This window comes from Muntiacus reevesi, chromosome 18 (genome assembly GCF_963930625.1).
Source record: "Muntiacus reevesi chromosome 18, mMunRee1.1, whole genome shotgun sequence".
NCBI classification, from domain to species: Eukaryota; Metazoa; Chordata; class Mammalia; order Artiodactyla; family Cervidae; genus Muntiacus; species Muntiacus reevesi.
The window spans coordinates 55,760,567-55,775,681 of record NC_089266.1 but is presented as its reverse complement, the minus strand read 5'-3'; the positions used below and the strand labels follow the sequence as shown (position 1 = coordinate 55,775,681).

The following is a 15,115-nucleotide window of genomic DNA, read 5'->3' as shown; positions in this document are numbered from 1 at the left end:
TGCAGCTTGTCCAAGACCCACCCCCCAGGGACTGCCCTGCAGGCCCAGGGCTGAGGCTCCACGCTGCAAGCGCACGGGGCTGGGCATGAGCCCTGGCTTGGGAACTAGATCCCACCTGCCATAACTAAGAGTTCACCTGTGGCATTTAACGCCTGGTGCAGCCCCCAAAACAATAAACAAATAAAATATTAAAAAAAATAAAATAAAATAAAATCCCACCACCCGCCTCTCTGACACTCACCCTCCTCACAGGTAAAACAGAAATAACAACATCTCTATCAGAGTATATATGAGCATTAAATGAGATGATGTAGCCATGTGATTAGACAGCACACAGTAGGTACTTAAGCAATGATCATTCCCTTCCCTCTTTTACTTAAATTAAGGATATACTGGGATACTTTTAAGAATTAATGCAGAACAAAAGTCCACCCATAGCTTATGATTCTAGCAGTGCTATTGCAAGGTTCAAGAGAGACTGGTTTCTCTTACACCTTCTTCTCAGGCCCTGGCAGGGAGGCCCTGAATACTGAAGTAGGTACCTACAACTCTTTATTGACTCAGAAATCTAGCCAGCAAAGCCAAGTCGGACAAGGCAATCACAGGCACTGCACTATGCCAAAAAGATAATGAGGTGCTCTGGCCTCTGCGACTGTGTGTCCTGAAGTGTCAGGAAAGGTACTTTGCAGGCTAGCCTAAGTGTGTCCCACGGCTCCTTCAGGATTCAACGCTGTGGTTTTAAGCTCGGAACTGTCAGCTTCTGGGTGAAGGCAGCAGACTACAAACTATAAGCAATAATGTGAAGGGTGGCGGAAGTAAACCTCAGAACCAGAGTCAGAGGACCTGAGATGATCAGATTCTGCTGGTTATCAATGATTCGGGCCAGTCAGGGCGCTTCTCTGGATCTGTTTCCCCAGGTGAAAATGATGGGGTTTGGATTAAATGTTCCTTAAGGATCCTTCTGGTTCTAAAACTCTGATCTGTAAATGTGAGGAAGCTAGCAACCACCTCATCACCAGCAGAATCCCAAACCCTGCTTTTAAATAAAGCGTATCTTTTTAATGTTAGGTTGTCCAAATAGCTTGAGATTTCTTTGAACATTCTATAAAACCAAAAATTACCTTCTAATCACTTTAGGTCTACCCTAAATCTTCCTTTCGGAGAAGAAACTTTGCCCTTTGGGGTTGTGCAGAATCTATTTCATAAGCAACTAAATGGTGTGTTCTACCTTTGTATTCCCCCATGTTAACCTGTCACTCAAAGGATGAGCGTTTTTATATCCTTCTTGTTGGGAGGCGAGGGACCACAGTATTGTTTGGAAAGCGTTTAATAGCTAATAAGTAGCAACATACGTGTGCTTTGTTTGAGTAGATACACCAGACCTAATTCTGAAAGCTGAACTTTGCAAAACAGTAACCCGAGCTGTAATATACCTGCAGTATAGCTGCAGTGATTGTAATTTTTAGTCACTCTCACATGCCTAATCTCATTCACCTATCACAACAGCCCACCAGTCGGGCATTACCATTCTCATTTTAGTGATGAGGAAACTGAGGCTAGGTTGCAGGGCTGGGACTCAAAACCCAACTGATGAGTTCAAGTCCGGGGTACTGCCTACCACCCCGCAGCTGCATCGGAAAACAGGCGTCAGGATTCCACACGGTCAGCCCCAGGGAAGCAACGTGGGTTTGTTTGCTTATTGGCTGGCTGGGTTTTATTTCAGCTGTGCAGCGGGGCTTGTAGGATCCCTGAGCAGGGACTGAACCCGGGGCTCCAGCAGTGAGGGTGCAGAGTCCTAACTGAGCTGCCAGGGAATTCCCAGCAATGTGGTTTTTGTTTGTTTTCTGAACAAAGACGCGCCTTTTAAAGATACACATGGGGGTCCTCAAACTCCTTCCAGTCCACAGAAAATTTCCTGAGCAATGGGACAGCTGAGTCTGCCAGGAAGGGAAACATCCACTCCTTGCCTCCCCTGCCCAAAGCATGCCAGCAAGAAAGGCCACCCCGAACCAGTTATTCTGTGTGACCTGTGGAAACAACTGCCATTCACGGTACCTTAAGTGGCTCTTTTTCCATGCTACGATGTGGAATACTGTGGAAACGATGAAGAGGGCGCAGAGGCCCATTCCATAAATCCAAGCTGTTATCTTTTCCCAGCAGTCATCAGAGAGCCGGTGAAGGAGGGCGCTGCCCACAATGGCCGGAACAATGAGGAACTGAGAGAAAGGGAAAGAAAAATAAATATTCAGTAAAACACTGAACTGAGAACTGTTAAAAATACCCAGGTTTACCAGGGACAACTTTAGGAAGATCACTTTAAAACAAACATTTCCTTTCCTGGATAATTAGAACAAGAACCAGATGAAGCTGATGTTCTGCCGCAGTGAGAACAGGTACTGTATTTAGGGCCCGGAACCTGTGCCTGCCAATGGGGACAGTCAGGCAGCAAAATTACTCAACTGTTGCAAAACAAACGTCCTCTATCCTTATTTCGCTACCAAGCATGTACCCAGATTTCCCAGGGATGACTTGATCTTTAGATAGTCTTTCCTATTTTCCCAAAGTGCTACTGAAACCCCAAATTTCAGCAAAGGGTAACTAAATGAATCAAATCAGTAAGTATAATGCACATACCACACTCAAATCATTTGTCCAATCATAGGTCCTCATTTCTAGTCAGGATGTCTACATTCCACCAGTTTGGGGGCTACTGCAGAATGAAAGGGGTGAAAGGGTCTTTGGGTTATCTCATTTTTTGAGATTTATTTACCGATTTGGCTGTGCCAGATCTTGGTGGTAGCGTGCGAGATCTAGCTTCCCAACCAGGGATTGCACCCAGGCACCCTGCCCTGGGAGGATGGATCCTCAGACACTGGACCACCAGGAACGTTCCCGGGTTATTTCAATTTTAATAGTACCTTTCAAGCAGACAAGGGTAATCCACTCCTACCGAGTCAAATAATTATAAGAGACGAGAATCTTAAGAGGGAATTTTGCTTTTGCACCATATTTTACATTACATATGGACACAAAGAGCAAAGTCTAGTCATAACAGTATGACTAATAAACATTTTATAATAATAGAACTCATCCGAAGAAATAAACTACTTCATTAGATACCAGAATAAACATACCTGGCAAAGAATGCAAACTTTAGAAATCTCATCTACTTTTGCTTTCAACACCTATGTTTTCTCTCTTACAACAGAATATTAAATCCTCCAGATAGGATCAGCACTGAATTTCAAATGCTGATTATAATGGCCCAGAGCAAAATGTGAAAATCAGGGACAACAAAGTAAGTTTTTCATAAAACAAACTTTAATTTATTTTGAGATTATGTCCTTTCTATTTTTTTTTATGTTAAAGTATCTTCCTGTTAATGAAAATTTAGATGGAAGTTTTTTGTTTTGTCGATTTTAGAAATTTTAATGCTCTCTGAAATCCAAAAATCAGGGATACAGTCTAGTAAGTTTAATAAGATGACATTTTCTGTTCTAAAAAAATAATGTGTATGTTTTGTCAGTTTTTCCTTAACTTTGGTTTATTTAAGTGTTCCTGATGACCATCCAGGACAGATAAACTAAAGGATTATTCAGGCCTATTTCAAGAAAATATTATTCTTAAAAGTGACCTGTGCATCTCAACAACCAAACAATTATATTTAAATGCTCAGCATTATGCTAAATAATAAGCACTTCACTGGTTGCTTTTATAGGTCAGTATTTTGAAAACTATCAGGACACTGTTTTTCTAACTTTTATCAGTACTTTGCAATTGGTAAATGGATAAAATGATGGCTGTATACTGGAACAGTAAGTGAAAGAAAAGGCCATATAAACTGTTATTCAAACTTTCATATCCCTTATATCCTAATCCTGATGTAGACTTAAATACATACACACACATACACACACACGCTTATTTTCTTAAGGGCCTATGGACAATTATCTTAAGAAATAACTTTACTTTTAGCTCTGTTAAATTCATCAGACATTTAGTTAAGAATAAAAACTGGAAACAACCCAAATGTCTATCAAAAGATGAACAGATAAAGAAGGTGGGATATGTATAAACATATACACATACATACATATATACATACACACACACACACAGAATATTACTCAGTCCTAAAAAAATGAAATATTGCCAATTTGTAACAATATGGAAGGACCTAGAGATTATCATACTAAGTGAAGTAAGTCAAAGAAATATATGATATCACTTATGTGTGAAATCTAAAAAATAAAATTAATGAATCTATATACAAAGCAGAAACAGACTCACAGACATAGAAAATAAACATGAGAACCAGAGGGGAAGGGGAGTGGGGGACAAGATAGCACTATGGGATTAACAAATACACACCACTAGACAAATAGAAAAGCTCAAAGGTTTACTGTATAGCAGACGGAACTATAGTCAACATCTTATAATAACCTATAATGAAAAGGCTGGCTTAAAACTCAACATTCAAAAAATGATATCATGGCATCTGGTCCCATCACTTCATGGCAAAGAGGAGGAGAAAAAGTGGAAACAGGGACAGATTTTATTTTCTCGTGCTCAAAATCACTGTGGACAGTGGCTGCAGTCATGAAATTTTAAGACGCTTGTGACTTGGAAAGAAACCTATGACAAACCCAGACAGTGTATTAAAAAGCAGAGACATCACTTTGCTGACAAAGGTCCATATAGTCAAGGCTATGGTTTTTTCAGAGTCATGTACAAGTGTGAGAGCTGGACAATAAAGAAGGCTTAGCACTGAAGAATAGGTGCTTTCAAATTGTGGTGCTGGGTAAGACTCTGGAGAGTCCCTTCTTCTATAAGGAGATCAAACCTGTCAATCCTAAAATAAATCAATCCTGAATATTCATTGGAAGGACTGATGATGAAGCTGAAGCTCCAGTGCCTTGGCAACCTAATGCGAAGAGTCAACTCATTGAAATAGACCCTGATGTTGGGAAGACTGAGGGAAAAGAAAAGTGGCAGAAGATGAGATGGTTGGAAGGCATCATTGACTCAATGGACATGAATTTGAGCAAACTCTGGGAGATAGTGAAGAACAGGGAAATCTGGCGTGCTACAGTCCACGGGGTCACAAGAGTCTGATACGACTTAATGACTGAACAACAACAAATGAAAAATAATCAGAAAAATGTGTGTGTGTGTATATATATATATATATATATATATGTATATATAAAGAAAACTGTATCACTTTACAGTACCATTGAAACTGACATAATATTGTAAATCAACTACACTTCAATTAAAAAAAAGAATAAAAGATGGATATCTAGAAAGTACAGCTAACAGTCAAATTAGGCTGTGCATTCTTTAAGTTTGGACTCTACACATTTTGACCCTCTGGTGTTGTGAAGCTCACTTCACAAAGTGTGTGTCATTAATGCAAAGACAGGGATCAGCTCAAGTCTAGAGAACTTCACCAAATCCTTCCTGGCCTGAGAATCTAAGCCACAGGTCCAGGGAGACTGTCCACTAGTGAGGTTACTCCAAATTTCATTACTGAAATCCAGGGCAAGCATGTACAAACAAAGTAGGTAGAAACTCTTTTCTAAAGAAAAAATATTCAGCAAGATTTCAGCATTTCAAATATTTAAATAAAAATCTTTTGCGCACCTAAAGAAAAAGGACAGTGATAAAAGAGAATAACATTTCGATACCACAAATAACATTTGAATTCTACTATTATAATACTAGGGCATGGCAACCCACTCCAGTATTCTTGCTTGGAGAATTCCATGGACAGAGGAGCCTGGTGGGCTACAGTCCATGGAGTCTCAAAGAGTTGGACACAGCTGAGTGACTAACACTTTCACGTCACTTTATTATAATACATAGAACTGATACTTTGGAAAGTCTGATTTCTGCTAAGTAATGACCACACAGCATTGTTCTATTAGATTACGAGGGAATCTACCAAAACTAGTTTATTTCAGGCTTATTTGGTATCACGTTCCTTTATAGGAAACACTGACTATTCTTTGGAGAAGGGGCTTAAAGAAATGAAAAGGTACAACTTGAATTCAAACAAATTTTATTCTAGTAACATTTATATGTAACCTACATATTATACTAACACTGTCTAAAATAACTGAATCAGCCTGTTTTATACACTCTTCACTAAAGGGATAAATTGATTGCCATCTTTTATCTTCAGACTATATACCAGCCACCATTTTCCCCTCAAAAAATTTCACTAGATGCAACTTTCAAAGGGAATAATGAAATCATACATAAAAGGAAATTTATAATGACACAAGAAAGTGCTAATAAAATGAAATTAATAGGGAAACTATGAAAATATACACATAAACACAAACACTGGGTTTCCCAGGTCGCTCAGTTGGTAAAGAGTCTGCCTGCAACGCAGGAGACCTGAGTTCAGTCCCTGGGTCAGAAAGATCCCCTGGAGAAGGAAAAGGCAACCCACTCCAGTGTTCTTGCCTGGAAAATTCCATGGACGGAGGAGCCTGACGGGCTACAGTCCATGGGGTCTCAAAGAGTCAGACACGAGTGAGTAACTTCACTTTCTAGGTAGTTTTGCTTTTCTTATGTATTTCTCAGTATTTTCCATTTTTCTTAAAATGAACATGCTTTGCTTTTAGGAGGAAGAAAAATTGAATTCAGGAATTAAACTTTTCTTTTGCAGTGAGGACTAACATCTGCTCTGAGAAGCAATGGTGACCGTGGGGATGGGAAGGATGTGGCTACCTGTTTTCAGGGATCACTGGGGGAAAAAACCTTTCTCAGCAAATGGTGAACTCTTCCTGCTAAATGAACTCAGCTGACTGTCTTGAAAAGGTAATTCATTTCCTTCCAGGGGTGACAATCTTTGCAAATAATTTCGTTTGGTTTTTCTTATAACTAAACACTTACTTTCTTTCAAAGAAGATCTTATCTGAGAAAGCAAATTCAGGATCAACTGTAGGTCAGAGCATTCAAAGTATCTGACAGGCTCGCAGTTTCTGGTGACATGACCGAGAACTGATAGTAGGTTAGGAAAGGTCACAGGGATGGGTGAACCGGATTAACGGGGCTGAGACTAACAGAAATGATCGCCCCTTCTTCCCACCAAAGTGCTTGGGAAGCATGAAAACGGCAGAAAGCTCGTACTCACTGCATGTGTGTAACAATTAGCAGCATGTTCGTAACAAGTTGGCTTGTAGCGGCCATTGGCGGGGGCCCGGTGGTTCATGAACCTGTAGAAAGAAAGACATCCCATGAGAAAAGCTCAGAGTGTGTAAAGAACGATGGGAAAGCTTGTCAGAACTGAAGAGGTGACTGCTGGAAATACCTAGTTACTGGAATAAAACCAAAGCCACAAAGCATTGGTGTAAACTGAACCAAAGCCATGGTCTAAAGTGAATGCCCTAGTTAACTGGATTAAGTATTCTTTCAATTCATTCAAAAAAACCTACCAACCAAAAGCAAACAAAACTCACATCTATCCCCTTCAACTGGTACTCTTCAACTGGGATAGTTTAAAAAAAAAAAATTAAAATGTCACAACCAAACTTGAAATCGAAAAAATCAAGGTCATTTTCCTAAACTTTACAAATACCAGTAACCACGATTTAGTGAATTCAACGCATTTCCAAGTTCCTATTTTGTCTCTCAAAATGTATAAAGCTTTATTTATACATGTAGATCTTTAAAGGCTCCATCCCATTATCAGCAGGGCTGCCAAACTAGTTTCCCTGTATTACATTACCTGTTCCGGCACCAGAGAGCTTAAATAAATGATACTTGGCTGCCTCCAGGCCACTTGAAACAAGGGGTTCATTTTCACCTGCATTCTTCCTGAACTAAAAGAGTTTGCTTCAAAATCTAAATGTGTGACTAGTGCCTGACGCCCTGGCCATAACACTCATGTGTGCATGTGTGTAGCCGTGTCTCTTTGTGACCCCATGCACTGTAGCCCCCTAGGCTCCGCTGTCCATGGAATTTTCCAGGCAAGAGTACTGGGGCAGGTTGCCAGGATCTTCCCAACCCAGGGACTGAACCTGCGTCTCTTGCGTCTCTTGTATTGGCAGGCGAGCTGTTTATCACTGAGCCACCTGGGAAGCCCAAAGTGTGCCTGTATCTGAACACCAACATTTGGTGTAAGGTCTGTACCATGCAGACAGACACGTGTCCATGTTCCAGTCCCTCTCTGGGCTAATTTTGTGGCAACCAGTAAAGCAGTGAAGAGCACCAATACCGCTGTGCATTACAGAGAGAACAGCTGCCTTCTGTTTCAGCGTGTGGGTGAGAGTCCCCAAGCCCAACTCACACCCCTGCCGTGTTTCACGAATGAGTCTGGTTTAGTCTGTGTTCTTTGGGAGGAGTGAGATATAAGCTCAGGCAGGTAAGAAGGCAGCTGTCTGAATGCAGCAGATGCAGAGCACACAGCGGTAAGGGCACCGTGGTGGCATCTGGGTCTGAGAGCCCTGGTGACGCTCAGGTCTGAGCATTCAAGCAGCATTCCTGGGCTTGGGGCCTGCAAGATGTCAACAGGCTTTGCACAGTAATGTAGGTTTTGGCTTGAGTTAGCTGACGGGGTGTGGGTAGGGGGAGGAGACGTTGTTACTCGTCACTAATGAGTTCTGACTAGTCATGTCTTATCAATTCACACGATGGAAAAATGGTACCAGGCTAAACCGAAAGGCACAGACAGGTTGCCCAAAACTGACTAAAACACGTGGCCAAGCAATTCCAAAGTGTCCAGTTTATGAACAGAAGACCAGCCAACACTTTCTCCCTGAATTAAAGAAGGGCCTGGTATCCCTAGAGCAAATGAGTAAAGATCAAGTGGCAGTCCCTGCCAATCCGACGTTGAAAGTTTGAGTGGAAGATCGCCTAGGGAATGAATTTGGCACTGTGAAGATACCTTCCCTGGAACAGCAATGGGCAGCTATCTAACTAACATGCAAAAGATACACATACTGAATGGGATTCATCACATGGCATGGAAACTTAGAAGTGTACAGTTAACAGCTGCAGAATTATTCCAAGATATTCTCACACACAGATAAATAAATCTTTTCTCCCCTGACAATCCTTTAAATAATTTCACTAATTTCCTAAGGGACAAGACTGTTGCTATACGGCAGTTATTAGTAAAAAGGAAAATAATTACACTCTTGGGAAGGAGGCTTTAAAAGTGTCCCCAGCATTCGAGGGCCTACAGATTCTCAGCCTGAGACGTAACGACAGGGCTATAAGCAGCAACCCCCACTAGGGACTGTAAAGAGCAGGGCTCCAGGGCGGCTGGGGGCAGCCTAAACTGCGAGCTCTCTGTGCAGGGCATGCTCAGTACGGTTTGTCCACCCACCACCAGCCTGCAGACTAAAATAGTAATTTATATCTCTGGCAGCCCAGTCTAAAAATAGTCAGGCTATAACACAGAGACAGGGATAGACTTTAAAAGCAAGGAAGCTGAGTGGCCATGTGTGTTAACATGTTTGTGCCCACCTGGAATCACTCAGGTTAAATATAAACTCAGAAGTTGCAGAGAAAAATATTCTGCCCATGTGACTTAAGGTAGCTTCCCTTTAAGGGCAGGGTCAAGATCCTGGCAATAAGGAAAGGGAAGAGCAGGTATGCCAGGCACTGTCTGGGGCCCCGTGGGATGGCACATGGTTCCGCCGGGAAATTTACATTTTTCCATTTCTCTCTGATACAATCATGCCTCCCATTGCCTCTTGAAGAAATCATTAGAAGAAATTAGTCACCCAAGGCCTACATGAAAAGCAGATGTAAAATGCAAATAAACCCCACACACTGAGGCTGTTCTCTTCCCCCCAAAAAGAATGAGGAAGGTTCTCAAGAGTTATGGGAAACAGCACCCACTTAGGCAAGACACCTCCACTTAAAGCAAAGCTGTCCTGATGGCCATCCAATGCTAGAAAACATTCTAACACCGGGTGTGTTGCCCACGCCGGAACACAGAAGCCCCCCTCCCAAGTGTCACAACTAGAGAAAGCCCACGCGTGCTTGCTAAGTCACTTCAGTTGTCTTGACTCTCTGCAACTCTACAGACAAGCAGCCCGCCAGGCTCCTCTGTCCATGGGATTCTCCAGGCAAGAATACTGGAGTGGGTCGCCATGCCCTCCTCCAGGGCACCTTCCTGACCCAGAGACTGAACCCGGGTCTCTTAGGTTTCCTGCACTGGCAGGGGGGTTCTTTGCCAGCAGTGTCTCATGGGAAGCCCGGAGGAAGCCTCTGTGCCCCAAGAAAGGGCCCACATGCTACAGCGAAGAGACAGCACAGCCTCCCTACCTCCCCCCAAATCTTTAGCCCAAAGCAGGGCCTTCTGAAGGTAAATCCGCAACGCTCCATCAGATCTCAGAGCCTGAGATCAAATCTCAGAAGCTGTCCTTGATTCCTGTGTTCCCCATACTCCAAGTGCAAGTACGTCTGTGCTATCTGCAAAATATATTCCAAAACAGTCCCACTCTCTACAGTTTCAAAGTTACTACCTTAAATCAAGACACCGACTCCTCTGGTCTGTAAACATAGGCTCTGGTCTCCCTGCCCGCCCGCACACGGACTCTCTTCTTTACCCAGCAGCCACGAGTCTGTTACCACCAGATCACATCACACGCTAAGCCCAGCTTAAAACCTGTCCAGCTTCCCAAAGTGCTTGGGAACACCACCTCCTCTGCAGGCCGCGAGCCCTCCCGACTTCTCCAGCTGGGGACTCCCTTCCTCTCCCTCCCTCCAGCCAATTGCAGCCTTTCTGCTCCTCAAACCAACCAGGTCTGATCTGACTCAGAGCATCTGTGTTTGCTGTTTACTTCTGCCCAGAACATTCTCCTCCAGTGTGCTCAGCCCTCCTCTCACCTGTCAAACTCAGCTCAAACATTCTACCTAAGTATCGATTCAGTTGAGCCCTTATCATAGTAAGAACTGGAGTTTTTGAACTTGTGTATTTTTTTATTTCATCTTTCCCCACTGTAAAGTGAATTCCATGAAGGCTGCCTTGTCTACCTTTTCATTTCCAGGCCCAAACACAAAGTCCTGCTGATTGTTGGAGCTTAATAAATAAGCGTTGAATGAGAATAAAAAGACAGAGATATTGCCTGCTGTTGAAGCATTTTATTATCCTAACTGAGAGAGATCCTGTCATCAGTTAGTTTCACTGGGGATTTCTGTATGCAATAAAAACAGGCAGTCTTAGAGCCAAAAGAATCCTCAATCTCGTGAAAACAAAATGGACAAAGGATGAGACCATGAACATTTCAAGGGCTCCTTCAGCATCATTTGATGGAGCAACAGAACTGATCCCTCTGACAACCTTATGATTAGCTGTCCTGTATGAACAAGCATGATGTTTAGCAAAAAGTGTCTGCAGCCAGAGGTGGTGATAGCGGTGGGGGACATTTAACTTAATTACTAAGTAAGGGAAATGGCACATATAAGGAAACTTCAATGTTCTTCAGTGTTCACTGAATCTCGATGTATGATTCAATGCTCTGAGAACTTGGAACAAAGAGAGAGGCCACAGGCAGCACTGGAACACTTCCTAATGCTTTAGAATCATACGCCTCCCCACATATTCAATTTGAAACTAACCAGCGGTCATGAGGCTGGAGCTACGGAAAGCAGTATCCTTCTCCTTGGATTTCTGGTTGCCAGGCTCAAGAAACAGGCACACACCAACAGGATACCAGTGAGGCACTTTAGCAGCTCTGGGTCCTAGGCCTCTGCGCAATCACGGAGATGTGTGTGGGCGGGGAGACAGAGGTAAACGGCTGCATGGGTGGCGGAAAGGGACATGAACCCTTCTGTCTGCCCCTTTCCAGCTGTGTGATGATGGCAGGCTCTTTTATTCTCTAAGGCTCTTCTATTAAATGGGTAGAAAGTTTGCCTTTCAGGGTTATAGGTAGGGATGAGATGAGTTATTTACAAATACCCAGCTACCTGCCTGGCACCGATAGGCATTCAATAAACGTTAGCAAGTATTCTAATCAGTCAGAGATGCTGTGAAAGGGAGAGAATGACTCTGTGTGCCGTGTGGGGGTGGAATCAAGTGTGAAAGGGATACAGCACAAAAGATAAAAGGTGTCCCAGTGGGATTTTTCACATCCTAAGATTTTTGTGGAGCTATGCCTGCATAAAGCCCTCCACTTACTATACCGGGTTAGGCATCCTTACAGCTCTTCTCCAGATATGGCAGAGCTCTGGAAGTTGATCCAAAGCCACAGTGACCGCCAAGTTTCCATTATGAACAAGCCAGCAGGGGGTTCAAGTTTTCTTATAATTTAGACACAGCCACAAAGGATGGGCTAATGAAATGTTTTTACTGCTCTCCAATGGAGTCCTGGTGAATCTATCAGAAGGAACACAGGGGCTCAAAGATAAGTGTGTTCCTCTTTCTAGTTCCTCTGTCATTTACAACCTGTAACTATCCTAAATACTCACAAGATGGACAACAAACACAGCTTTTAAGAGGTGCAGAACAGTACTCTCAATATGTTAATGTACAGACCACAATATATTACTTATTTGCAGACTTTATTTCTAAGTTCAAATTGATTTATAGAAATATCTTTCCAAACAATAAATTTTGGGATCATTCATTCTGCAAAGAAAATCAGGGTAGGTCTAGATGTCATCAAGAAAATAACTATGAAATATCCACTGACACTGTGCAGTTGCTGCGGAAATTACAATGTCTATGCTATACCAAAAGAAAATGCCTGTATTTTTAACTTTTAAATGAACGGAGTAGAGCACAAAATCACATTACAATTGTGATAATAAGGACTGGATAGATTCATATCCAGCAAAATAGAAGAGTTCAGACAGCTGAGATGGTAGGATCTTAAATAAAGATGTGTTTGTTTTTCATTCCTCTTAATACTGCTAATGTTTGCACAACAAACAATAACACAAGTTCCTTTTTTCCCTTCTTTTTGTGAAGAAGAATGGAAAGAATAGAAAAGAAATAGAACTCTTTAATCTAACAAAAACCGGTAAATGCACAGAATACTGCCACTGTTCCCGGAAAACAGGAAGAGCACAGATGTGCAGAGAAGTAAAACCAAATCAAACAAACCACACATACAGGGTTTTGCCAACCATTGCTGAACCTGTGTTACATCCTCCTGTAAAGCCTCTCCAGTCCTCATGGCTGACTTCATGTTCTAAAGCCAGAACATCATGGTTCCCTTTTGCCTTTGGAAGAACTGCTATGATGTTCCCATTAGGTGAACACCGCCAGGCATTCAACACCCTGAGTGATAAGCAATGTTCAAAAGTTAATCCAAGTCTTCACCCTGATCACCCCAACTCTCCCTGTGCAAATGTCACTCTGGAGAAGGAATGAGACCAGCAGAATAGGTGAGAGGGTTTCTAGGGATTAAAGCATTGGAAAGAAAGGAGGAAAAAAAAAAAAAAAGCGTACTTTAAAATCTTGTAATAAAAAGCAATGCCTAAAAACTCAAACAAAAACCTTGGGAGATTTCATGCTTTTTTTTTTTTCTTTTTTCAAATTCCCCCCGTCACTGCACTCTAAGCTAGCCTGCTCAGGGTGAAGGCCTGGGAGTTGGGATGCCTGCCTGATTCAGACAAAGGGATGGAGAATTACCACAAACACACGAGAGGTGAACTTTCACCCACTTACACGAAGGAGAATGAGGGGGAAATAAAAAAAGCGCAGAGCTTCCTCTCGAATTATGGCCAGCCTCCATTCATTGCTAGATGGCAGAGACCTGGAGTCAGGATTAAGGCCACGGTGTCTCCCCAGGCTGGAGTTCCCACCGGCCCTCCAACCCAAGAGCAGCAGGCCAGTCTTCCGGGGGGCCTCCTCGGTTCCTCGTTTCCTAACCCAGGCGCCTCAACTGCAGTTCTCACCGCCCAGAAGCTAACCTGCCCCGGCGCGGTGCCCCAAAATAGCACACGCTGGGGCTTGAAGCGCGAGAACCCCGCAGGCAAGCCTAAACCGGGGAAGCCTGCCTCAGTTTCCCCCACCGCCACAGCCGTTCAAAGACAAAGCGCCGGAAACCCTCAGCACCCCGGCTGGGCAACCTGGCTCGGGTCTGGGCGTCTCGGGGGCCCCCCAAGCCCGGGCAGGGGTGCAGGCCAAGGCTGGGGTCGGAAGATCCGGGGCCGGTGCCTGCGGCCGGCGTTCAGGTCCCCGGACCAAGTGAGAGGCTGTCCCTGCAGGACGAAGCCGGGCGGGCCACCGACGCTCCGGGAGGGCAACCGGGGTCCGAGGGCTGGGCACTGCAGCCCGCAGCGAGCAGCGGGGACCCGGGCCGGAGCGAGCCCCGCTCCCGGAGCGGGGGCGCCCGGGGACGGCGGGGCGGGGAGTCCCAGGAACACGAGGAAGAGCGGGCGGGGTGCCGGGCCCCACACGCGCGGGCGGCGGGCCCGGGGCGCTGGCCTCTCACCGCTGGAATCGGCTCTGGAACCGCATCGATGCTCCTGCTCCTCCGCGGGGGCCGCGAGCTCCGTCTCGTCAGCGCCGGCGGCCGGGCGCGCGGCCCGCAGGAGCTGTGGCGGCTCCGGGGGCCGCCGCGGGCCCGGCGGACCGCTGAACCGGGCAGCGCAGACGGGGCCGGGCCGGGGGTCGGGACCGGGCCAGAGCCAGACCGGGCGCCTGGGGGCGGGAGGGCGGCCCTTAAACGGCCCGGCCGCCTCCCGCCGCCTCCGGCCGCCCGGCCCCACAGCTCCCGGCCCGGAGGCCCCGCCCCTCCCGGCGCCCAGCCCCGCCCCCCGCTGCCCGCGCCCCGCCCGCCTGCGTGCTCCCGCGGCCGCCCGAGCGCCCCGCGCCTGGGGGCCAATCAGCGCCCGAGCAGAGCCGCGGCCGCGCTGCCATTCATCCCGCGGGGCCAGGCAGGGGGCGGGGCTCCAGGCCGGGGGCGGGGCGACAGGAGGGACAGGGCCTCCCGGCGGGGCGGGAACCAGAGGGCGACTCACGGCTCCAGGGGTGGAGTTGGAGCGAGAAGATAGAAGGGCCCAATGACAGGAAGGAAAATGGTAAAGGAGGATGTGAGGCACGGCTCTTGAAAGTGACTGTGGCGAAAACAGCAACAAACAAGGACCTCTGTCTGTGTTCTAGCCCTGACTGTGTCTTTCGTTCTTCAGTATTCGTTTC

At 45.2% G+C, this 15,115-nt stretch overlaps 1 protein-coding gene across 2 annotated transcripts in view; it reads right to left on the bottom strand.

Moving 5' to 3' along the window:
- Positions 1-14,694, bottom strand: part of MMD (monocyte to macrophage differentiation associated) — a 31,950-nt gene extending 17,256 nt beyond the window's left edge. Inside the window, exons 1-3 of one of the 2 annotated variants that reach the window (XM_065909924.1) lie at positions 14,409-14,694; positions 7,148-7,229; positions 2,056-2,216 (exon numbers count right to left, since the gene is read on the bottom strand). In XM_065909924.1, coding sequence (XP_065765996.1) covers positions 2,056-2,216; positions 7,148-7,229; positions 14,409-14,434 — 269 coding nt within the window. In that variant the 5' untranslated portion in view covers positions 14,435-14,694. Of the gene's footprint in view, positions 1-2,055; positions 2,217-2,634; positions 2,711-7,147; positions 7,230-14,408 lie in introns of those variants that run through there. The other variant, XM_065909925.1, reaches the window with a different exon arrangement.
- Positions 14,695-15,115: the final 421 nt, after the last annotated feature.